Genomic DNA, 26641 nt, shown 5'->3' on the forward strand with positions numbered 1-26641 from the left:
CCGAACCCCCAACTGCTCCCTGGGCGCCGCAGCAAAAAATGGTTGCCCACTGCTCCGGATGGGTGTGTGTGTGTGTGTGTGTGTGTGTGTGTTCACTACTCAATGCTGTGTGCGCACTTGGATGGGTTAAATGCAGAGCACAAATTCTGAGTATGGGACACCATACTTGGCTACACATCAAACATAACTTTCCCTTTCACAGCTTTGTAAACTTAATGACGAAGACATGAAATATTAATTTGAGAAGATACAGTTTTAAAATCGTACCTTGCCTAGTCATTAAATGTCAGATGTTCATTCAGAAACATTCTTGCTGAATTTATGAGCTATCATTTCAAGAACCTCTGGAATCATTTGTCTATAAAACATTGGTCACGATGTATGTTTGCTTTCTGCGTGCAGCCAGTGAAAGTGTGTTGTCTTTGTGATGAGAGAGACTGGGTCTTACATAATAATCCATTCAATTCAGACTTCAAACTCACAACTCAGCTAAAATAATTTATTTTACAGCACAGCCACCGAAAAGAGTGCAGGAAACACTGCTCTGATTTATGGGCACAAGTTACCCTGTCACTGTGTATAAGATCACAGACTATTCACATCTTTAGAGAACATTACCAAAACAATCACACGCTGTGACAATTTCTTTCCCCATAGATGATTACACAATAGCAAACACATCACCATACATTTGGTGTGACTTCCTTATCAAGAAAAGACCAAATAAATAAAATTGGAACAGAGTGACCAACAGAGTGACCGTGTAATTTCATAAAACTGGGACTGCTGTCGCAAGCAAATTTAGTATTTATTTTAAAATTGTTAACTGTGATGCTCATCATTATTGCTAGGTAATTTCCTGCTGAGGAGCTGACAGCTTCCTGTCAGTCTGAGAAACAGGAAGTGCTGATCAGATTTGGCCAACACAATGTGTAGCTTGCTGTGTGCATCTTTAAACAATAAATTACACAGCACAATCCACATTTTAAGCTTTTGGATCAGACTATAACAATATGAAAGTGTGCAACCTCTAACATCTTCATGTGCACCAATCAAACTACAACAAATGAAACAAATCATTAGTTAATTGTTCTAACCTAACTAATTAGAAACATAATGGAGATTGTATTGCTGTATTGGGTATTGTTACAGTGCCTAATTAAAATGTCGACGATCTACAGTGAACAGTATATCTATTTTATAATTGCACTACCATAGTAGAATTTTTCTTTCTTTTGAAAGAAATTATTTTATTTAGCAAGGATGCATTAGATGAGTCAAATATGACAGTAAATACATTATTACAAAAGATTTATATTTCAAATAACTGCTGTTCTTTCTGAACTTTCTATTCATTAAAGAATATTTTTTACAAAATATTAAGCAGCACAACTGTTTTCAACACTGATAATAATAAGAAATGTCACTTAAGTCTGGAGTAATGGCTGCTGAAAATTCAGCTTTACCATAACAGGAATAAATACAATTTTGCAGTAGAAAAATTTTATTTTAGTTTGTAACAATATTTCATAATATTTCTGTTCAAACAAATGCATTTCTTTCAAACACATAAAAAAAAATCTTACCGACCCCAAATTTTTGAATGGTAGTATATAATTTAAACCCTTTTTTTGCATGTGTGAAATATTTTATTTCAAAACTGTGCTATATTTCATTAAAACAAATGGCAATTGGTTTAATATTTTGTGCTTGATGCAATGACATGATGTCAGAATGAAACAGAAGTTGTGGTTGTCTTTTCTTCCCTATTGTTTGAGTGAAATGGCTTATAAAAACAATAATAATGATGTGCACGGTAAAATCATTTATAATAAACACTGCACCATTTCATGGTGACTTTAAGTATGATTTGTGTACAAATTCTATTTGGGCTGCAAGTAAACAGATTTGTTTGAAAAGAGGCAGTGATAGTTTTAGAAAAGACTTGTTCAATGACAATCTCCATGTCCTTCAGGCTACAACACTCATCTTACACTCCACTCGGGGGTGAGGAACATGGAATTCAAAGTCAGAGAGAAAGAGAGAGCGAGGGAGAAATGAGGGAAGGGCCATTAAGAACATTTGATTGGTGCCTCGTAGTGCTACGACCATAAAAAAGCCACATACAGATAGATAAACACCTGCTCAAATGTCCATGCATAAATATGCGTGCACACAGGCGTAAGGCATGCGGACCTCTCACACCTTACAGCGGCACAACAACCACAAGTCATGCTGACAACATGCACTTTAAAATGTTTAGTTGTGTGCCATATTTCTACAGAGAAATACTAAAACAAGCTCCTTTGAAAAACTTCAGGAGACGTCTATAGAGGTTTTTGCAGAGGTTTAGAGATAAATTTGTGTATATATGTTGTACGTTCATGTAACATATCTATACAATTTTTGGAATCATCTTATACTCCAGAACCGCCAGTTTCTCATGAACGAAAAGTGTACTCCTTTAGTTATGGTGTTTCAAATAAAACCCGTTTTGTGGATTATGTGGGTAGTAATGTGCCAACATAGAGGTTTAGTTGTGAAAGCAGATTCTATGTTGAAAAAGGTGATCTACATAAGAACAAACAAAAGGACTTGGGCTAAACAAAGATGAAAGAGCTGTAGTGACCTCAGTGAGGGACTACTGTAACTCACGATAAGCAGCACATCCCATTACAAACATTACGACACCAGTTTGCTTATTTGCTAATTAAATTCTAAGCAATTATGTGAATGCACATATTCAGGGATCTAAACTAAAGTATCGATACAATCTAATGAGAAAAAGAATCATTATATAATGATGCATGATTATATCAGCACAGTCCTGCCTCTGGTTCAGGTGTTTATATTGGCACATGTGTGGGGGGGGAGTGTGTGCATCACTCACTGTGAACAGCATGGTTCTGTTCTCCTGTAGGCTAGTGGGTTGGACCCCAGTGGCTCCGTCTGCTGCCCGTCGCTGGAGCTCCGGTGAGAGGCCGTTCTCGTCCAATGCCTGCAGAAACGGAAAAGTCTGATCTCTTTTTAAAAACAGAGGTCGCTTTCCTCCTCCATCTGCTCCCTCGTTTGTTCCATTCACCACCTGAAAGTCAAACAAAATTATCGGTTAAAGGCAAAATTTAATTAAAAGAGATATTAAATAATAATAATAATAATAGCATTTCAAGATAAAGAGGTTGAGGGTGGGAAAATAAGACATGAAAATGGTGCTTTGAAAATGGATAAAATATACATATTAAAAGCAGACATATGTATATGTTATTTATATACAATTATTTAATTTAAAATGTAATATAAAATAATAAATATAAAACGATATTAATATAAAATGTATACAATAGAAATTAAAAGTATACATTATGTTATTTAATGTAACATAATATAATAAATAAAACAATAATAGAATAGAATAGAATGGTTATACTAGCAAGATTAAGTTCATAAAGTGTAGGAGAGAAGTTTTATTATTATTATTGGAGTAATCATTAACTTCATTAATCATTTAATGAAGTAATCATTTTTGTTTTGCGTCAGTTTGCAAAAATTACCAAATTTATTTGATAAACTGAATTGAATAGATTGAAAGCTCTAATATTAAAATATTTAACTTTTTTCATTACATACAAATTCAATTATTCATAAAGTACATATACTTTTGCCATCGTTTATTTATTTTTGCTGTTCCATTTTGTCCTTTATTGCATATTCTTTTATATTTTATTTTCTTGTACTTTACTGTATATTCTATTGTCTTTGTAACTTATTGTCTGTTCCCCTTCTACCTCGTCTTTCTCGAGGGTAGATAACAGAATTTGAATTTCATTGGACCTATTACAAGACATTAAAGATCTTGAAACTTAACATAAAGAAGAAAATTTCAATAAGCTTATGCAAAATCAGCCACATTCACAACACAAAGAGAAACACAAAAACCACAAGTGGCTATTAGTTTGATGAATTCTTAATCTGAATGGGGTGTTATGCATTATATGTGAAGGTGTTGTCTATAGATTATGTATTGTTTGTATGTGTTGTAACTTACTGCTGCAAAACTAGTTCCCCCTAAGGGGGACAATAAAGTGAAACAAACAAACAAAAACAAAGTATTTTATACATCAATCAAGAGTCAGAAAAGATCTGAAATGTTAAATCTAGTATATCCACAATCTAGTATCAGGTTAAGAATCCAAAAGCATGAATGTTGAGTGTAACCTGACTGAGTGAGAATGCCCGTCTGATGCCCGCTGCTAGTGATCCTGTGACGCTGACACGTCCAAACTTCTCAATACACTCATCTATCAATGCAGGTGGTGCTTTCTTATGGGCCACCACCACTCGCCCACAGAACAACACCTCAAACTTCTTCGCGAAGGCTGTTGCTGCATCAGCCGTCATTGCCGTGGAGCAGGAGGCATCTGGCTGACCGTTGCTAGGCAGCGATGAGGGAGTGTCTTCTTGTCGGGCAGAACTTTTGCCAGCCTGCCTGAGAGTGCTTATAATCTCTGGAACCTGGAGGACAGACGTAAACGTGAATGAGGTCATGAGTGAAAGTTTTCAGTTACTAGTGTCACTGTAGAAATGCCCAATTCTTAGTCAGCCACATACTATTAAGCAGAGATGCTCAAATTAGGGCCCATGGGCTGACTGTTGATTTGGCCTGCCATGCCATATTACAGGAGGACGGGGGGGGTGGTTTTTTTATTTTTTTATTTAATACATTTTAATATACAGTATCATAGTTGGATATAATGCAACTAGGGCTGTGCAAAAAATCAAATGCGATTTTCATGCGCATCTCATCAGTAAAGCCGCTTCTGGTGATTAGTAGTAAATCTCCAGCACGTGCTTTCAGATGGAGTGGCATTTACTACACAGAGCCGTAGTTCACTGACAAGCTTTACAATATCGCGTTCAAAATTGGCAATGAATTGCCTGCGATTTTGAATGCGATTTTGTGCAACATTTACTTTTGAACTACACACACTCCTCAATCAAGCTTGATATTTGACCTTTCGTATTAAAAAGTTTGGGCGTCTCTGCTATAAAGGGTCTTCGATGGTTCATTAAAAAACCTTTAACATCAATGGAAAATTTCCATTGCACAGAAGTTTCTTTATAGTGGAAAATGGTTTAGATTATAACATAAAATTGTTCTTTTAAGAACTGCTTGCTGAAAAGTTCTTTGGGGAATAGGGTTGTGACGGTGAGGAAATTTTCCGACCGGTTAATCGACGTGTGACAACACCGGTAATACCGGTATCACCGTGGGGGTGGGGCATTCCCTCTTTTCCTCGCTTTCCTTTGCTTTTAAATAGCTTGTAAAAGTGGAATGCGCATTTTACTTTCACTTTCAAATAGCGGCAATTTGGCATAAAGCAATTGTTCGTTTGAATTTTCCCTCTTTTCCTCACTTTCCTTCACTTTTAAATAGCTTAAAAGCACCGTGCGCATTTTACTTTCACTTTTGAATCAGCGGCAGTTCAGCGTCAATTGCTTGAATGCAACAACAAAATACAACGTCAAACTCACTTTAGCCTATATATAAAACATAGAACTTTTATTAACAAAACGAATAAAAATACACCATGCTATAGGGCAGGCTACGCCTAATATAAAATAACAAATAACTTACATAAAGTTTAAATAGGTATACAAAACTGGAAATAGGCTACGTAAACATGCATAATATATAACCAAATAAATAAGAAACGTAGAACGTTTATTAGCAAAACGAGTAAGAAAGCTTGGAGGCACGGCATACACCTTGATGTCAAATAAAATAAATAAATGACACAAAGTTTAAATAAAGTAAAAATCAGCAAACAATGTGGAACCAATTAAATAAGAAACGAATGTTTCAAAAAAACTTCCAAAATCACCTTAGATAAACGGCAAAAGTCAACAGACTTTTCAAAATCCAAAATATTGTCAAACAGGCGCTTTTGCATTTCGTTTCGAAACTAAATCATCCGCGATGGTCTTGTCTGTCTCACCCCACTCTTCTTGTCAGTCAGCTCTCCTCACTCTCCTCACTGAGATCTGATCTGTGATGCGACTGTCGTTCAGCACGCTGCATTGAGCAGCCGCGTTCAGTTTTTAATTGTAGTGTCTGTTCTTTTACTGAACTAAATGATTTTTATTACTATAAAAAAATCTAAACGACGGTGGGGGTCGGTGCCGTGGTGGGCATGTGACGTAACCGGTGCTGCGGCTTAACACCGGTACCACCGTCAGCATCGTCTATCGCGGCAAGCCTATTGGGGAATTCAAATTTGTTCTTATATGGCACTAAGAGTGCATTGTTAATTTATCAACATTAAGAAACACATAGAAACAAATTGCAGTTTTTGGGGAAATATGTCTTTTATCATTGTTAGTGTAATAGCTGCTGGAGGAAACACGATTTCATAAACGTCCAGAGTTACTTTACCATAAGGAAAATCTGAGTGTAAACGTCACTCCAGAAGAGGAGGGTTCAGAAGAACTACTGTATAAACATCAGCAGCAGTGACGGTGTGACAGACACACAGTCTTGCAAAACATTACCACTTTAAAAAATTTATTTCATGCTGAGAGACATGACACACTTCCATTTCCTCACAATGTTCTTAGTAGCTGGGTGGGAATATGATAAAGAATATACTTTGTTGAATTATAAGAACTATGTTATCCATTGTAGATAACATTTTACACATGTAGAACATTTACTATAGTTTTCTCTGTTATGAATATGAGATTATCTAGAGAATCATTAAAAGTCTTCTCAAAAAAATAACAGTAATGAACTAGATTTATGATATAGCTTGGGTCCATTAGTGTTTGTTTGATTTTCCAGCTTTACCAGATTAAAATTGTAAGCCCGGTTGCCTATATAAGTAATAGCATACGTCTCCACCACAAAAAGACACATAATTTGATGCATCATTCCTGTCCATAAGACAAATGGAAGAATGTGTTTTCAACTACGCACAACAGTAACAAAGATATGACTTTAAATTCCTTATGGAGGAAAGGCTATTCCACAATAACAAAGTAATACCACTCTATAACTCATCTCCATCATACTAAAAAGAGTAAAACTACCAGAGCATTTACCACCAACCCAGATGATTTTCCACAAAGGGCATTTTCAAAAAAGTACTGTAGATATTTTCCAAAAACCCTCCTTTAACAAGGCCAAAAGCAGAAGGATCTGTTAAACTGGAATCTTGTTTTCTGCAGAAGTTGAGCTAATGTGAGTAGTTATAGTGTGTTTACACCAAATGTATCCCATCACACCCACATACTTATATTAATTCAGACAAATCCGGTATTTAAAAAAACACTGCTTCAGATATAGTTCACTGAACTTTACACTGAGGTAGAGCTTTTTCGCATTTGGCTCCCAAACTCTGGAATAGCCCCTGCACAAATGGTCACCTCACTGTAAAGGGCAGTAGAGTGCATCTAAACTGTTTGCACCAGACAGCTGCGGCATTTAGCTGCAGTTGGCTATTTTTCTGCTAATCAAATCTTTAATTCACTGGTATGCGGAGCTAAGTCTATTTCAGCAACATCCAAAGAAAAAACAAAAAGCCAAACAGACTGTCCCAAGAGAAAACAGTGAACATTGGGAAAATACCTTAGGCTATATCACAAGCTCAATTTGGAGTTGTTTCATAAGCACGGAATTACAGACTTGTGACCAGTAAGTCAATGTAGTTCCACGACAATCTACTGATTCTTGTATTGTCATTCATTAGCTGTTAAAGTATAATATTGCCACCACTTTGGATGGTCTTTTGTGGGACACGGTGAACTTTGTAGTAGGCTTCTGAGGCTGCATGTATGTGCAATGGCCCCAAAACTTGGACATGTCCCAGTTAAAGATGCTGCAACTGATTTAGATGAATTTTACACAAAATGTCTCTGTAAACAGAAAAAAAATAGAGATAAGAAAGAGAGCGTTAGGGGAGTGGCCTATACCTTTCTAGAATATCGGAAAACTAGCCATTCAGACTAGCCATTCTCTTCCTTAGAATAGTTTTGCATGTTCGGGTTGGCAAGAATCAGATTAAATGTCACTTAGAGTGTTAGAAACACATGAATGACAGAGCATTACACAAAATGCCAAAGCAAGTTGTATTTAACAAATAGGGAGCAGCAAAATTTACTAGTTGATGGGTTGCCTGAACGACTGGTTGACAAATCAAAGCATTAAAGGGACAGCCTACCTAAAAATTCAAATTTATCTGTGGAACACCAAAGAATATGTTTTGAAGAATGTTGGTAACCGAAGAGTTTCAGTTCCCACTGAGTTTCATTATATTTATTTGACCATAAAATGGAAATCAATGGGAACCAAAACTATTTGGCTAACAACATTCTTCAAAATATCTTACTTTGTTCTATAGGAGAAAGAAAGTCATACAGGTTTGGAACAACATTAGGGTGAGAAAATGAGGTCCCCACATTCTTAATGAATGTGATGCGATTTCAAGTTTTCCTTTCTCTTTGGAGTGTTACAAGCTGATTGTGCATAGATAAGATCCCTACACTTACTCACTAGGGCTGTCAAAATGGCTGAAAAACTAAATTCGAATATAAAATGCATAATTTCAGTTAGGGTAAAGAAAAGCTTTTGGCTTCTCTCCTGAGGCCACAAGAGGGCGCATTGAACAATGCACGTTTATTCAAAGCAAGATAACATGACTATGTGAAAAAAGTGTATAATGTTTATAAACCAATTATAATTAAGTTGCTTTTAAACAACTATAAACAAAACAGCACGATGTATGTATTCATAGTTTAATACAAAGGGCCGAAAGCCAATCACACAGATTACATTTTTCATTTAAAAACACGAGTTGCAGTGGGATGGGGGAGAAAACCCCGCCATAAAGTCTCGAGATACGTTTTTTCAAAGTTAAAGTGCAATCTGTGTGAACGGCTTGGTTTCGGTTTTGATGTAAACAACATCTTCCCCGCATTGATTGTTCTCTTTTTCTGCAATATTCTGAATGAACAACGTAGCAGCGCCGCATATAGTGGGTTCAACCGGATAGGCTAACAAAAACATTCAAACGCAACGACACTTACATTGTCATCGCATCGACACTTACATGTGCCTGACGCACACCTAAAATTTGAATGCAACGAACTATGAACTATAACATGTAAAACGCGAACATGAAAGGAATATTCTAAAAGCAACTCATGTAAACACCTAATCATAATATTGGCTTATTTAGAATAAGGTAAATAATTAGATCACTGATGTCCATGTAAACGTAGTCATTGTGTATTACGAATATATCCTCTTTTGTAGGTTGCTTTGAATAAAAGCAATTGCTAAATGTATAAATGTAAATAAATGACCATTTTTATTTTTGTGTGTACTATCCCTTTAAGAACGTCTGAAGACAACCAAAACTAGTTGACCATCATCAAACAATAGTTAATCTGTTTAAAATGAATACACAAAGTAATTGGATGCTTTCTGGTTCTTAAATGTTAGTGGAAAATGTTTATAGATAATGTGATACACCTGCTAGGACACATTTGTGAAGTGGAAGGGAACTGACTTCCTACATAACAGCAAATGGCCTTGGGTCATATTGGTTAAAAGTGAAGTTAGAAAAACTCTTGCATTATTTGTTTGCAGATGCAACTTAGTTTGATATTTTAATTGTGGCTTAAATTGTTTAAATGTTTTGGGGTCACAGTGTAAGTATATATACAGACAAAGAAGGTAGCTAGTATATTAGGGCAGAGAGCATAGTAAACTGTGCTTATGTATATTTGTGCTGGTTTGAACTTACTGCACCCTCAGCTATCTGATGGAGATGTGGAGATGTTGCCCAGTAATCTGATCAGCTAAAGAACTCTTCAAAAGGCTGCTATGTGGGCAGTGTGGACAAACCCTTTGGCTAATCAAAGCTATCGCACAGCTGAATGTTTCTGAATGAGTGCTTTTCATTAGAGTCCTGGTCAGAAACCAATCCATGCATTTTCTTTTTTTATGTGCCTAGTGTGTGAGTCAAAGTGTGTGCATGTTTATGTGAAGACGGTTGGGCCTGATCATCAGAATTTCAGGATATGAGATCAGGATATTATGTTGAATACTGACTCATCAAAAGTCATCATGACTCATCTGTCTTAAATAAAGGTGTTAAAAGACTCACTGTGAATCCAGAAGCACAATCAACCATTGGCTAGTGTTAGTAGATCCAAAATCTCAGCTCTTTTTATAGCATTCATTGCTCAATTTACTTTAATAATTATACATATTTCAGAGTGAAACTGGATATTAAAAAATATAAAATTTTCCAACATGACTTTATCCATCAGGATAATAGTTGGATAATGAAAAATGGGCTTTCCATACCAGAATGGAGCCAGATCAGAATGTGAGTTTGCGGTCTACTCTCCTCCTGAATATGAAGAGGCTTTTTTGACCAGGATGTGGAAGCTCAAAGCCATCCTCAAAAGCATCTTGACACAGCCAACTGGTAATGCTTCTTTTCAATTCTATTGTTGGCGTAACCTTAATTTTATTACTGTTAACTACAATGAAATTACTTTAGAAAATAATTACGAAGCCATTATTTGGCTATTGGTTAACAATAACCAATAACACACACAGCCTAATTGGCATAAGCCTATTTTAAAACAAATTTTAAAAGAGAAACACGTTATAAGTATAGTATTCCTGTAGCTCAAAAAGAAAAGCATGGTGCTAGCAACCTCAATGTCATGGGTTCAATTCCCAGGGAATGCTTGAACTGATCAGATGTATACCTAAAACGCAATGGAAGTCACTTTGGATTAAAGCAAATGTATTATTCTGATGAACGATTACGAACAATGTTACAAAGCATTTATATTACTTTTTGAATAATGTGCATTGATGAACTGAAAATTCTGTCATCATTTACTCAACCTCATGTTGTTGATGAAAGATTGTTCATTTTTGGGTGAACTATCGCTTTAAGTAGGTTTGGATCCAAAGCAGGCCTATAGTTTAACACTAAGATCTATCAGCACTGAACTTGGTTTTGTGATCTGTGACCAATTTCAACCTGCCAAAATTACCTGAATAGCCTTTATCTGTATAACTGCGCTTCATAAACCTGTAATAATCTCTCATCTGATTTCTGATCTGCTTGTACCTTGCTTAAAGGGTTAGTACACCCAAAAATGGGCTTTAATCTATTTAGTGCAGCATTATAAAGGAATAATTTGAGTGGCTACCACAGTGTGAGAGTAATTAAATTAATTTAATTGCCCGTTTTTATGAGAATAGGATGACAACAAGAAACCAACTAAACAGGAAGAAATGTAACACGCTTAAATGCTCACAGATCAGTCTGGATGCAATGCTTGGTGAAAGCGACAGAAATCTGGTTGATGTTCTGCAATGGAAAACCACACTGCAGAAGATCATTAATCATCAAATTATATTTAATGGACTTTCAATCTATGTAAAACAAGTCTCTTCTTTTTGTTAATAATCTCATGAGTCCAAGGTTGCAAGCTTTTGTGCCAAACATGATGAACTTGTAAATTCAAGTATCAACAAGACTTGTCTTGCATACGAGCCTGTTGCAACCAGGAATATCAGAGAATATTTGGCTGCTAGCTACAACTATGCATAAGCAGACCATAATGTCTTCATTCTAGCTAGGATGCCAAAATAAAATGAACTAACCACAGTTCAGATGCTTCAAGGGTCAAAGTTTTGCTTCCAGCCTAATTATTGAGGAAAACAACAATGGGAACCATGTTGTCATGCAAATGACTAGTAAACAAATAAAGGATGTCAAAGGAAATATATGATACACATTATTTACGTTACACTGGAAATGTTATGATCATAAGTAACAATGAACACTTTCTCATACACTCGTATAACTCACCTGACTCAGCCATCTACGCAGAGAAGGCATGTCCAAACCTGATCGTCACCTTCCTGTGTTCTCCCTCATCCCAGCTTTCCTTACTTTTTTCTCACTTTCCTGCGTCCTCACCTTTACTTTCCAAAACCTTCAGATGGTAAGTGTGAGTCCCTCAAAGCTTTCTCTGTTCTTTTCTGTCCCTCCCTCTCTCTCGTTCTCCCTCTCTTAGCTGTTCCTCTGTTTTTTTAGCACCTAGGGCTGACTCTAGCTCCGCCTGCCCTGCTGATTCAGAACAATGTGGTTCAGCCAGAGCGCCGTACCGTGACATCTTTCTAGGAAGATCAACTTCAGAAACACAGCAAAGTTACAATCTCTCGTACTCTCCTCCTCCCTTCTCTTCTCTGCTCTCTCTGAGATGGCTTTATCTGTGGTAACAGTTTCTGATTGTGTGGAGGTTTGCTTACAGTATAAAGATACAAGACTGTCAAAGAATGGAAATACTGGCATGTGTTCAGGGGTGAATCTCATGAAAACATGTCTAGGTCACTTAAACACAATCAACTGAAAAATAAATGTAAATAAGACAAATTATATAGGCTAATAAAAATGTATCACTAAGACGGTTAAGATTTTTTATTTTTTGCATAGTGACTTTTTTATGTGACAAATTTACATGATAATTAACAGTTATGAAAAGTTTCCTTCAAAATTCTCATTACTGTAATGCATCTGAATATTTTTTCTTTTTTTGTAATTCCCTTTATTCTCACTACAGTAATAGTTTAACATTTTATAATAGTAATTATAATACAATAATTTATTTAAAGACAGTAAGCCAATTTAGCCAAATAATACCATGATGTATTTGCATTACAAGGTAAATAATATATATTTTCTTTAGTGGTCGACCGATATATCGGCCGATATTTGGCATTTTTTAAATATCGGCATCGGCCGATACGTTTTCCTGTTTGGTCGATGTGTTCGAGGCGTTTTTATTTTGAAGGCGCTGAGAACGGCAGCGCCTGAGCACATAGTGCTCACATTCTCCCTTTTGTTTGCTGTTGTCGTCAGTTCTGTCTAATACGGATAGAAGTCTGTCTAATAATCAGATAGAACGGTTAAACAAAGAAATTAAAATGTATACAAAAAGTATCATAACGATTGCTTTTATATTATTAGTAATAGAAAGGCAAACATTATAATACTTTCTTGTTTGCCGTCAGCATTCAGCAAATACGCATTTATATCATTTAAACAAATCTTTGAATGACTAATGAACATTTAATTTCACAAACCTTGCAGACTTAGTCAAATCTAGTTGAGATCTTGTGAAGTGTGCATTTGTATCCTGCATGATTGCGTGTTCTTTGCATGACGGTCGGTCCGTGTGAATTGAACATGGACAGGAGGAGAGTTCAGCTTCACTGGAGACGCGCGATCGACAAACTTCAAACTCGTGATTTCAAATTATGCTGCGCTTTATGCATTTGCCCACTGCCATATTGATGTCATTTCCACTGTGTGATGTATGTAAAATGAGTATCACTTTGGCTTTATCTGAAAAAAATATGATTCCCAATGCACACAAACTTCCCAGAATACTGCATCGGTCGACCACTAATTTTCTTTCATTATTTGACATTATGGAACTGAAAACTGGGGAAGGAATGTGCTTGAATATAAAAAATGTCACATACTCTTAAAAAAATGTGCTTTATAAAACTTAAGGATGGGACTTATTTTATACACTGGAATTGGTTTGCTAATGATAACTGGGCAAATCACACCAGATTGATACAAGTTTTCAAAAAAAAAAAAATATCTACAATCTCTTCAAATCTATATATATTTATCTAGACAGATAGACAGAAATCAAGAGAAAAATATGCAATGACGAATCATTCAAAAAAAGACCAGGGATATTTATAATAAGTAAATAGGGTCAATTTTAACTTCAAATTGATTGATTTGAAGAAAAATATAATCTCTAGACATGCTTGTGGTGCAAGATGCACCTTTTCAAACTTCTGCTTCTGCTATTATTTCACATCCCTCTCTGTCGTGAACAAGAAGCCACAGTTTTCTGTGCCCAAGAACACTTAAGACAGACAAACACATGGTCTGTTTTTACTCAGTAACACACACACATTCACTCACTCACACACTCACACAGAGGAAGTCAGGAGGGTTGGAACAGTGAGTAATCCAAAAATAAAGAGAAGTCCGTGCCCTTTCAGTTTAGCATGAACACAGAAGAGCAGAAAAGGCCCTAACAAACAGCTCCTGTCGTTCAGTGGATGAGCGAAAGCGGCAAGCAGCTTTGGTGAAGATCAGGTCATTATTAGCAAACAAAGCACCAAGATCTGAACTCTTTCAACAACTTAAACCAGTCAAAGTGAATGGCGGTTGAACTGCTTTGGGCATTTTTAACTACAAATACCTTGACAGTCAAGTTGATGAACAACTTGGGTGAGTCACAAACAGCTTAAATGTCTTTAGTGCTGCCATAATCATTAAAAAATAGCTGGCCTCAGCACTTCGATGCAACACCAAACCTATTAACATCTAAACAAGGGAGGGGGAGAGAGAGATACACAGAACACAAGGGAGTCTGGGAAGTGCCACACAGTTCCAACCCGGGAAAAAAACAGCTTTGACTTTATCCAGACACACACACACACCTACCTATACACAGAATGCTGGAAAACTTCTGGACAAGAGGGACAAACAATCCAGACAAATGTCAAAGATAATTTACTTTAACATTCTTTTAAATCACTGTGTCATTTCACTAATATTTACATGAATGTATCGGTCATATTTCACTATGTTATAGACTTTTAAAACAACAGTGTGATAAAACAAAACGATATTCCAAACACATTTCCCATGAGTACAAAACCACCGCACACAAACTAACAAGACCACTATCTCAGAGTTCAGGTTTTTGAGGTCAGCAAGTCACAGGAAGAAAGAGGAAGTACTAGATGATGATGTTATTTAATTACCACAACTCAACTAAAACAGCTAAATTAGTCATATGGTTATGAGACAAAATGCAAGGAACAGCCCATATATGGGTAGCTGCATGACAAGCAATGACAGCAATGTCCTGCAGTGTTAAATGTTATATTTATTATAGCATTATAAACAACATTATTCTTATTATTGTATGATTATTATACATGCAATTTTATGACATCATATTTTGATTAAAATTAGTAAAATATTTTTTTAAAAATGCATTTAAAAATACAGATGCACCGATTGCTATTTTCTTGGGCAATTCCGCTTACCGATTTTCTTTGCAAGTGTGACCTGCCAATACCGATTTTTGCAGATTCCGATTTTCTTTCTAAGAACTATTACTGACAGCATCGATCGATGCATCTCCATTTAAAAATCTAATAATCAATGTAACAAAAACTTCAGTTAGAATAGTTTTATTAAAACTCAGACTAACAGTGTAAAAGTTTGATTATTTTATGTGAATAATAATAAAATACATATTAGATTACAACAGTTTCATTTAAATATTATACATTTATATATAGCAGTATTAACAACACACACAAAACTACAGGTTTTTAAGTTCTGCGTACACACACAGGTTGAGGGTTTTAAAAGAAGGAGGGAGCACCGGTCACATGAAGTGGAACTGAGCGTGGGACATGTGACCGTCTGTGACACACAGCTAGAAATGAGGTGGATCCATTTACTACTGAAGAATATGTGGCAGCCAAACACACAAAGCACCACAAGAAAACCTGAAGGGGCTACTGAACTACACTGAGCACAACACATCTACAAAGTTATAGAAACCAGACGGTCAGATTACAAAAGTGAACACAAAACACAATATGACAGGCTTGGAGAAAATTAGTGCTGGGCGGTATACCGGTTCATACCGAATACCGGTTATTATTTTTGTTATGATATGAATTTTGAAAATACCGCAATACCGGTATGTGTCACTTAAACAACGTTCGGAACGGATGGCCCCCTGCCATCAGCTCCCGCGTCTCACACACACACGAGCGCGACTTTAGACGACGTTTCCTAGCACCTGTCGCTTACTGATTGTTTGGAATTATAAACATGAGCGTAGTTCGTCTGATAATATCACATGCACTTTTTTTTTAGTTTTTAGTTTGTTACTCAGACGCAGACAGTGCGCTGCATGAAACAAAAAAGTAATATAGCCAAAACAACCGCATAGCCGCCGCTCTTTAGTGTAGATGCATGTTGATTTTATCAAGACGATGCCGTGATTATAAATGAGAGTGACTCCTGGTTAACATGTATTAAAAGGGGTCGTGTTTAGTCACTATTTAGTGTGGTATTTTTTGACAATATTCACTCATCATGACAGTAAAATAGGGCATTCTAAGTCAATATACCCCAGTATTTCCTTTCTCAATCAGTAGAAAATATGGTTAACACCCGGTCATGCATGAAAAAAAAAATACCGTCTTGTACCGTGAAACCGGTATAATTTTGAAAAATACCGTGATATAAATTTTTGGTCATACTAGAGAAAATGACTAATTATATTCATTGCCCTCCTTCATTCATGTGCAAAAACAGCTTTTATAGTCTATGTAAATGATTGATATCCCTCATGCACACTTCCCCATCTTGTTCTTGACTATCCTTCCTCTCACAATACATCTGACACTCCATCAATCTCACTCCACGATGATCTGAGTGTCTATGAACAGACCGCTGTTTGAATGAGCACACTTACAGAACTGAACAAACTGCACCACACTTTTGCTCTCAACATTTTTGATACATTATGTTGAATTTACAAATAAAGCACTTTTTTTTTAAACCATCTCAGCTCCAAAAAATCAGCTTTCAATAAGTCTGATCCCTTCCTACGTGAAGATAAATGACTGTACAATACAGCTACATTAAACTATCAAATAACCACCATGTTGAGTTACCTAGATTCATTTAGACCAGTATGTACAATACCACTGTTTGACCTTAACCATAATATTCGAAGTAGCCTACTACTTTATTAGCAAACTGACAGACTGTTTATGTCTCAAAACACAGTGAGCTGCCTACCTAGACAGCATAGTGGTCCCCTTCGGCGCATTATGAACATTTGAATCGCTGCCCAGAAATGCTGTCTAGATAGGCAGCTCGGTAAGTTGAAACAGATCCACGAAGACAACTTCACAAAGAAAAAGTTATTTATCTACATATACTTTATAAGGATTTATCATTATTCGCTCTTCACAGGGGGGGAAACGAAACAATTTAATGAAATAACAACGGAATTAATTATTTTTCAGTGGGCTAATGTTCAGTAAACTCTTATTAGTGGCTAACCGACTAGCTAAGTATGCTAACACACGTAACGTTACACTTTCCAAATTAACAAATTCCAAACAGGTACGTTACTCACGGTCTCCTGCTCGCTTTTCACATCCCGCCGCAGTAAATGAAAGATGTGAAAGCGCGCTTTCCTCGCTTCAGCCATCCAGAGCTAATGGAGAACGCCAGACTAACGTTGCTGGGAGTTTGTAGTGTGTGTGGCTGTTTGAACGGCGCTCGGTGGGATGTGACGGCAACATTCACAGGATGAGAGGAAATTCCTCTGGAGGATCAGATCAGATCACATCCACGGGGAGACCAACCTGACAGTCTTGTGCTTGGTGGAAATTTGTGTTCAATTTAAGCTTACAAAATAAGTTGCATGTAGATCACATGGGAAGGGTGTTGCAATAATCTAGTAACTAGTTGCAATATAAATAAAAACATTTTTGGTTATGTCTAGACTAGGGTTAAGATTATTTATAAATAATAATATTAATGGTTGTTGACTGAAATAATTATTCACTCTCCGTACATTAAATATTTTCCAAGATCAGGATTTGACCACCACCTGGTGGCAGATAGGATTTACAGTCACTTGACAGACGTTTTTTTTTTATTTTATAGGATATTTTTCATCAGAAATGATTATGACACTGTATAAACTGACAAACTGTAGGAACATATAGCTTTTCTATTTAAAAATTTCGTTACAAATGGCATAACAGTATAAACTGACAGATTGTATACATTTGCATTTTTTTTCTATTTTAATAAAATATTTTTCATTACAAAATTTTTATTATAACAGTGTATAAAACTGATAGACTAGAAACATTTTCTCCAATTTAATACTTTTTCATTGCAAATTATAAGCCTAAAAAATGTAAACCCGTTTTTGAATATTAAACATAATTTTTAAAATTATTTATAATTTATGTCATTTGCTTTAATGACTATCACACTGTCCAGCATAATTTGATAATGATCCAAAAAGCATCTTGTGCTTCAATGAAAGCAAATGTCGTTTTTCAACCAAATATTTTACATCAAAACTTTATTTAGAGATTTAAATGTGTAATAAATATGCTGTCAGATGTTTGGACCCCATAAGTTGAACCAAAGTGACTCTCCAAAATTCCACACTAAATTAAATATATTCAGTGAGTCATGTTTTTTTTCAAACTGTACTGTCTTCTTCTTCTTCTTCAAACTAAAGCAAGTTTTTCGTGGCACATTTTATTCTACATTCTGTCCCAAACACACACAAATCTGTTTCTCTATCTCTCTGTCCTACTTAAATTGATCCTGTCCCTTGGCGCTGTAACAGATATCTATCTAATCATTTACCCTTACATTTTCTGTAGCTATTGAGAATTTTACCTCTGTCAATGCTGCATGTACATGTGGGGTACTGCAGGGTTCCGTTTTAGGCCCTGTTTTGTTCTCTTCTTCCTTTAGCCAAGATCTTTCGGAAGTATCAGATCTCATACTATTTTAATGCAGATGATATACAGCTTTATCTTCCAATGTAACCAGATTAGAAAAACATATCTCTCCAGTCTCTGGTTGACTGTGAGTGAAGTCAAAATTTGGATGACGGATAATTTTCAAAAAACATACTAAACAGCAAACACGTCTCACTCCTTGTTAATACTTAAAGCATTATAAATATATTACATGAGCCATAGAGGCAGTGTAAAAGAAAATGAATTATTGTTTTATCTGGAATAATGTTAAATAATTAAATAAATGTCAAAATACAAAAAATTTTGAATATAGCCACAAAACTTAAACATTATACATGTTGGCATGTAACTAGCTTAACAAAATCACTTAACTTTGTTAGTGTAAATTCACATTAAATTTTTCACCTCCTATGGTGTTCCATCATAGGTCATTCATTTTAAAGGGGTCATATGATGCGATTTCAAATTTTCCTTTCTCTTTGGAGTGTTACAAGCATATTGTGATGTACAGCATCACCATATACTGTATAATTCATCTCCATACATCAGTACTGTCTCTTGAACATACTAACATAAAAAATAACTCTCATAATGAGGCTTTGGATGATATAAAATTACAATTAAAAGTCTATCATAAATGCACTAAATCCTTAAAGCACATAAATCATTTTCAAAAGGTACACTTTTGAACCTTTTAGGTACTAACATGTACACTTTAGGTACTAATAAGTACCTTTAAGGTACCAATATGGCCTCTTTAGGTTCAAAGGTGTGCCTTTTGAAAAGGTACTGCCCCAGTGACAACTTTTGTACCTTTTTTTCTGAGAGTGTAGATTCCTAAAATGTGGTTATACAGAATAAGTCATTAATATGTGCCTTATAAGTACTGATAAACAGCCAATATGCTAGTAATATGCATGGTAATTAGCAACTAGTTAATTGTGAATAGTGTTCCCTAATCTAAAGTGTTACCGTAAAATCAAATTGTTTCCAGATGGCTAGTGGGATGCCACCTTAACCAGAAGTTCATTCATCTAGTGAAAATGGAGTTAGACAACTTTACAGACCAAACACCTTTGATATGGAAAAATTAATTTTAAGTGCTTTAACAAAAATATAAGCTGAAGTAATATTTTGACAAAAAAAGACAAATCTAATTTGCAAGTGCATTACTACAAACCATATTTTTGGGGCAAAATTACATGAAATGAAAATTCACCCTATTTATTTTCTAAATGCATGTTATTGATATTATTGTGAACGATTCATCCAATAATTTTTTTTGACCTCATAATTTTTAATGAAAAGGTTATGACCCATTTATCTGTTGAAACTACAGACTTTTCTCTGGTGACGTATGCCGGATTTCTCCAATCCTTTACTCTGCTTGAACTGCGACCCTTCACAATCAACTGCAAGCTTGCATTCTCTTTTGAATCCAACGTTGACATCTCAAAATCCAATCAACAGCTGATGAACAGAACCAAGTCACCACCCTGCATTTGTTTCTATTTTGATAATCCATTACACTCAGATGTACATCACAATATAGAAGAAAATATCTTTCACTCCTTCTGTTTCATCAGGACTTTAAGTTACCCATAAAACACATGCCATAGCTTGAATGTGACTTGTTATTTTCACAGGTGTCACTCCAATATTACAGAGACGTAATGAACAACATGAAAGGATACAAAGGCATTTGGTATATGCTAAGCTGTTGAGCCGAAGGCTGGAGCACATCTGCGAGGCCCCAGTCTCGCATGAAAGATGCGGAATTATGTTTGTTTGAATTATGGTTAAATTGGCTGCAAAGCTAACATGAAAGCTGATAATTTAGAGGTCATTCAACTGTTGTTTTTCAGTTTATAAAAAGATCATAGAGCATGTGAAGTCAAGGGAACACCACGATGATCTGCATCTCAGACATTCAGACTTGCACGCACACACTGATTTTGGAAAGTGACTGGTTGTTAAAAGACCTGCACCTGTCTATCTCTCTTTCTATCTCTCTGTCTGTTTACCATGATAACAAAGAGTCACCAGGAGTCCGTAGCCACATTGTGGCTGGCTCACTGACACAGGAAATGGTTACTATGACAACTTAGATCTACATCCTGCCTAAATGCGGGAAGCTTCATAATTTATATCTCCTTATACTCCATCACTATGAGCCAATATTCATGAACATTCTGTCCACTGTAATATATAAACCACCATGGTTTACCACTACAATAAAGACATCCTTTTGTTCTCTTATTTCACGCAACATCCTAAACACCTTAGCAACTGCCTAGCAATGACTGGCATCTACCTGCAACACTCTAGCATTGTTGGTGATATGTTTGTTTGCATGGCCACCACTCTTGTAAAATGACATTCTGGTTGTTCTCTCTGATTGTCATTGTGCTGTTATGGTACTGTGTCTTATTAACACAAAACTCATGCATGCACAGATGCACACACCCATAAGGAGGGAGGGCTGACATTTAAACATATGAGCTTTCCCTCATCAAAAGATTCACTTCAAAGTCATATGTGAGAATAACACCTATGGTAAACCTCTAACAGTCATAAACACAATAATCTCAAATCTACCAACACTAATTTATTGTTATAGTGGCACTGCTTGGTATGGAATACAAATCTAAAAAAGGTAATTGTGACCTTTATCTCAATAATATGACCTTTATCTCACAGTTCTGAGGTTATATCTTAAAATTCAGACTTTTTTTCTTGCAGTTGGGATTTATTAACTCACTATTCTCTTTTTTTTTCTTCTCAGAAATCCAAGATTGTATCTTACAATTGCGAACTGACATCTCGCAATTCTGACTTTTCAGGTAAGGTTGTCTAAAAAAAAGAATTGTGAGATATAAATTCGCAATTCCAAGAAAAAAAGTCAGAATTACAAGATGTAAATTCAGATTTCCGAGACAAAAAATGTCAAAATTGCGAGATGTAAACTCAGAATTCTGCAACAAAAAAAAAAAAAGTCAGAAATGTGAGATATAAACTCAGAATTGTTAGAAAAAAAGGCAAAATTGTGAAATAATTTTTGTAAATCTTTTTAATATTTTTATTCTGTATTATTCAATTAAATGCTGCTAATCCAAAAAACGTCCCCTTACCTTCATGTGGTCCTGGCAGCGGAATACATAGCAGGCTGCTTTCTTCTCCTCTCTGAGCAGACAGCCAAAATAGCTGGGTTCTTGGCTGTTGTGAATGAGTTTGGTGATACGATGAGGCTTGTGATCAAACAGAACCATATGTTGCAATGGGTCCCATGGCTTCCCCGGGCCTGCCGTCTCCAGAATGCAGCACACTTTACTGGATGAGATCTTCAGCACCACAGGCTGATCTCGAACCTTGGACAATCAGAGAGAGAAAAATACAAGTAAAGAAGTACCAAAAAAGAAGACAAAAAAAGTACCAAAAAGTGCCATGTTGCCAACAAGATATTCTATATACAGGTGCATCTCAATAAATTAGAATGTCGTGGAAAAGTTGAAAAAGTTGAAAAACTCAAATTGTGAAACTCGTGTATTAAATAAATTAAATGCACACAGACTGAAGTAGTTTAAGTCTTTGGTTCTTTTAATTGTGATGATTTTGGCTCACATTTAACAAAAACCCACCAATTCACTATTTCAACAAATTAGAATATGGTGACATGCCAATCAGCTAATCAACTCAAAACGATGTGAGAGATGTTTGTTAAATGTGAGCCAAAATCATCACAATTAAAAGAACCAAAGACTTAAACTACTTCAGTATGTGTGCATAGAATTGATTTAATACACGAGTTTCACAATTTGAGTTGAATTACTGAAATAAATTAACTTTTCCACGACATTCTAATTTATTGAGATGCACCTGTATGTACATAATATAGTACAACAATATAGTCAATAATAAGTACTATAGTATTTTTATACTAATAATACTTCTTTGTATACTTTCTTTCAGAAAATTATTTCTAAAATAATACTTTTATTCAGCATGGATGCATTAATTGATCAAAACTGACAGTTGAGACATTTGTTATGTTTTCCATTTCAAATAAATATTCTCTTGAACTTGCTAAGAATCCTGAAAAAAAATGTATCACTGTTTCCAAAAAATATTAAGCAGCACAACTGTTTTCAACATTATAATAATCAGAAATGTTTCTTGAGCATCAAATCAGCATGATTTAAATTGATTTCTGAAGGATCGTGTGACACTGAAGACTGAAGTAATGATGCAGAAAATTCTGCATTGCATCACAGGAATAAATCATATTTGAAAATGCATTAAAATACAATACAGTTATTTGAAATTGAGAAAATATTTCTGTATCTGAAAATATATTGTTTTTACTGTATTTTTAATGATATGCATAAGAGACTTCTTTCAAAAACATAACAGACTAACAGACCCCAACTTTTAAACAGTAGTGTATCTTTACAATACATTTACAATTAGGCTTTACATCATTGTTTTTGTTTTATTTTTTATTATAAAAATTTTTTATAACGTGTATTTTTAATATTACATTTAATTAGTATCAAATAATCTGACCTCTGGAGAGTGAGCACCATTGAATTCAAGGTTTCTGTTCTTTTCCCCCAGCCGCTGCCTCTGTATCTCAGCCACAACCCAGGGGAGCATCGCCATGGTGGTCTGTGGATGGATGGCCAAAGATCCAACCAGAGTTAGCCTGTACTGAATCTCCTCTTCCTCTTCCTCTTTCTTCCTCTTATCCTCTGATCCAGGAAGTGTTTGGGCACAGAGAGGGTGAGCTTTGATTGGGTCATCTCTGGGTTTGACCTCAAAACAAATGCCCTCCATGCTCCTAACCATAAAATGAGGAACTAGGTGTAACCTCAAAAGACAAAAAAAACACCAACATTAATGAAACATGCATGTGGTTTTATGAGCAGATACATGTAGGGTGCAACACATTTCATTGTCTATGACAAACCCTTTGCGTACATCTTCATCAACTTTGCCATTTGCAAGGGATTAAAACAGCTTACTCTGAAAGCCCCTGCAAATGTTACAGAAGGGCACAGGCAAAAAAAAACATTTATCTAAGATTCTCGTTATAAATTACAACCTTGAGAAAAAGTGATCTTACTGTTTGTAAGATAACTGAATATTATTTAACTACATGACAACATTTCTCATTTTCATTTCAGCTTTTAAAGTTTTTCCATGTAATATTTATATTTTGTTTTCATTCAACTTTATTTCAATTGTCAAAAAATTATTTGTAGCTGACAATAACAACATGTGCCTCATGTGGTAACATCTAAATTAAATGGTTAGTCTAATATAACCTAGAATCATCTGACTGCATTGTTACACCAACAAAAGTCATTTTTAAGGATCAGAGCAGGTAGAACTCTTACATAACAATTGCTCATTTTTTTATCGTGCCAAGGTATGCACCTTATTGGGAGGCACCCAATAGACTTCGCTAATAACTACAAAAAGGCATAAAAATAAGTGTTATAAGATAAGATCATGTCAAGGGCACATTGTAAATCTGGCTTTGAAGCTTTGGAAGATATTGTCCTCCTGCACTGATCTGAGACCTTCCCTCATGTGGCACAAACACACTGAAGCCAACAGCGAGTATAAATAGCCAAACTAATGAGAAACAACTGCTATTTACAGAGAGGTCAACAGAAAGTTTCTCTGATGGCAAGAAGTCACCATGTCATAAAAATACAAGAGGGGTCACGGTGTCATAGCAAACCAACTCACAGGTCATCTAAAAAAAAGATTTTAAGGACATGTGGCAAGGTCATAGGTTTGCTACAGCACCATATTTTGCTATAGATAAGTCACTTTGAATTAGGCATTCTATATACAATCAATGAACTTTAGCATAGAAGATGATTTTTAACTTTCACTTACCTTTACACACAATGCACCGCCTTGAGGAAGTGCTTGAATAACAGTCCCGTTAGTTTTTGACAATGCAGACTGTCCTGATTTTCAGGCTGTCCTTTTTCCAAAATAGTCGATTAATCACAGTATCTGTCGCACCCATAGCAATAACACGGAGCAGTGTGACCAGCGAGCCTGTGATTGAGGATTGAGGATTGAGGAAGTCTCCACCTCTGACGCTTGAGTGAACTTCTGATGATGTGCAGCTCACGCGGAGAGAGAGAGAGAGAGAAGGTCTTACAGCACCAGCAGGAAATGAAGGAAAACAAATCTTTGAAATCCACTTCACATGTTTAAAACTGCGACGTTTTCTTTTGAAAGCTTCTCCACAGTTTAAAGTGATCGTTTAAAAAGAAGAAGAAGGAAACTGTCATTATTACTCATTCTCATGCTGTTTCCCTTGTGACTTTCTCTCTTCTGAGGAACTCGAAAGGAAATGTTCAAATTGATGACTGACAGTCAGCATTCACTTAATTTGCATATTTTTAAAAGTGAATAGTGATGAGGGTGAGCAGATAATGACAGAATTGTCTTTTTTTGGTGAATTTCCTTAAAATATTTAATAGTATGCACATGCAATATGTGTATTATATAGAGGCTGCAAAGTGTTACCCAAAATAATGTGCCGTTATCGTACCTGCCACTCCACTGTCCAGTTTGATTGACCCCCTGTACGCGCCCACAGGCAGCTTTTGCGCCTCATTTATGACACAGGTGCTGTCCTCGGGTTTGTGTTTCACAAACTGAAAGTAAAGACCACTGCGAGCTCCACACACACACACACACACACTCACACTCACACTCACACACACACACACACACTCACACGTGTTGTGTTTCCATGTTTTATGGGGACATTCCATAGGCGTAATGGTTTTTATACTGTACAAACTGTATGTGCTATTACCCTACACCAACCCTACCCCTAAATCTACCCCTCACAGGTAACTTTCTGCATTTTTACTTTCTCAAAAAAACTCATTCTGTATGATTTATAAGCTTGTTTCCTCATGGCGACCTCAAAAATGTCCCCACAAGGTCAAAATTTACTAGTATTACTATCCTTGTGGGGACATTTGGTCCCCATAACGTGATAAATACCAGGTACACACACACACACACACACACACACAGGTTTGTTTTTATGGTTTATGGGGACTCTCCATAGGCGTAATGGTTTTTATACTGTACAGACCGTATATTCTATTGTCCTACACCAACCCTACCCCTAAACCTACCCCTCACAGGAAACTTTCTGCCATAAACCACATAAACCACATAAACATGCACACACTCACACACACACACACACACACACACACAGTCACAGCTGTGCAAGACTATAAATAAAGAGGTGTATAGAGTGACTGAGATTGCTTATAGCCAGGTTTAAAACAAAGCAAAATAATACACAATTATAGACTAAAACTAATATAAACCAAATATAGACTTTCACTGGACAAAAAATAATCGGTCTAAATAGGGAAGTATATATCCTCCTGACTACCAGGAAGAAAAAAAACTTCCCCAATTATCTGGAAGGCAATAAGCAATCTGAATTTTATTTTTTTATTTTTTTATGATTATTTTCAAAATATCATGTGTCCACTACAGCCGACATCAGAAACTGAACCAAGCCATAATGACAATAAGTAAATCCCAAAGAAAATACCAAAGTCAACAGAAGAATTATGACCCAAACTCAATGAAGAGATATTCAAGATTCAAGATTCAAGAAACTTTATTAATCCCAGAGGGAAATTGCTTTCCATGTTACAATTGCTCTCAAGAAAGAAAGAAAGAAAGATAATAAAATGAATAAATATATACCTATATATCAATAAATTAAAAATGAATAAGTAAAACATACAAATAATAAATAAAACTATACCACTGAAAATGGTAGTTTAGATCAAATATGAAATTAATTAAAGTGGAATGGAATGACAAATGTGGAGTATAATAAGTCCAGTATGGTAATGGTAATTAAGTACAGTAGTTATATAGTATGTATTGCACACT

The 26641-nt window shown here is 35.7% G+C and overlaps 1 protein-coding gene across 7 annotated transcripts in view; it reads right to left on the reverse strand.

The window, feature by feature from the left end:
- Positions 1 to 24801, reverse strand: part of tbc1d1 (TBC1 (tre-2/USP6, BUB2, cdc16) domain family, member 1) — a 63866-nt gene extending 39065 nt beyond the window's left edge. For 2 of the 7 annotated variants that reach the window (XM_016280693.1, XM_016280694.1), the window contains exons 1-5: positions 24587 to 24799; positions 23243 to 23546; positions 21811 to 22047; positions 4216 to 4512; positions 2891 to 3085 (exon numbers count right to left, since the gene is read on the reverse strand). In XM_016280693.1, the coding sequence (XP_016136179.1) occupies positions 2891 to 3085; positions 4216 to 4512; positions 21811 to 22047; positions 23243 to 23524 (1011 nt within the window). In that variant the 5' untranslated portion in view covers positions 23525 to 23546; positions 24587 to 24799. Of the gene's footprint in view, positions 1 to 2890; positions 3086 to 4215; positions 4513 to 11900; positions 12075 to 17301; positions 17546 to 21810; positions 22048 to 23242; positions 23547 to 24586 lie in introns of those variants that run through there. The other 5 variants (XM_016280691.1, XM_016280690.1, XM_016280689.1 and 2 more) reach the window with 5 other exon arrangements.
- Positions 24802 to 26641: the final 1840 nt, after the last annotated feature.

This window comes from Sinocyclocheilus grahami, unplaced genomic scaffold, assembly GCF_001515645.1.
Source record: "Sinocyclocheilus grahami isolate Dianchi unplaced genomic scaffold, SAMN03320097.WGS_v1.1 scaffold143.1, whole genome shotgun sequence".
Classification (NCBI taxonomy): Eukaryota; Metazoa; Chordata; class Actinopteri; order Cypriniformes; family Cyprinidae; genus Sinocyclocheilus; species Sinocyclocheilus grahami.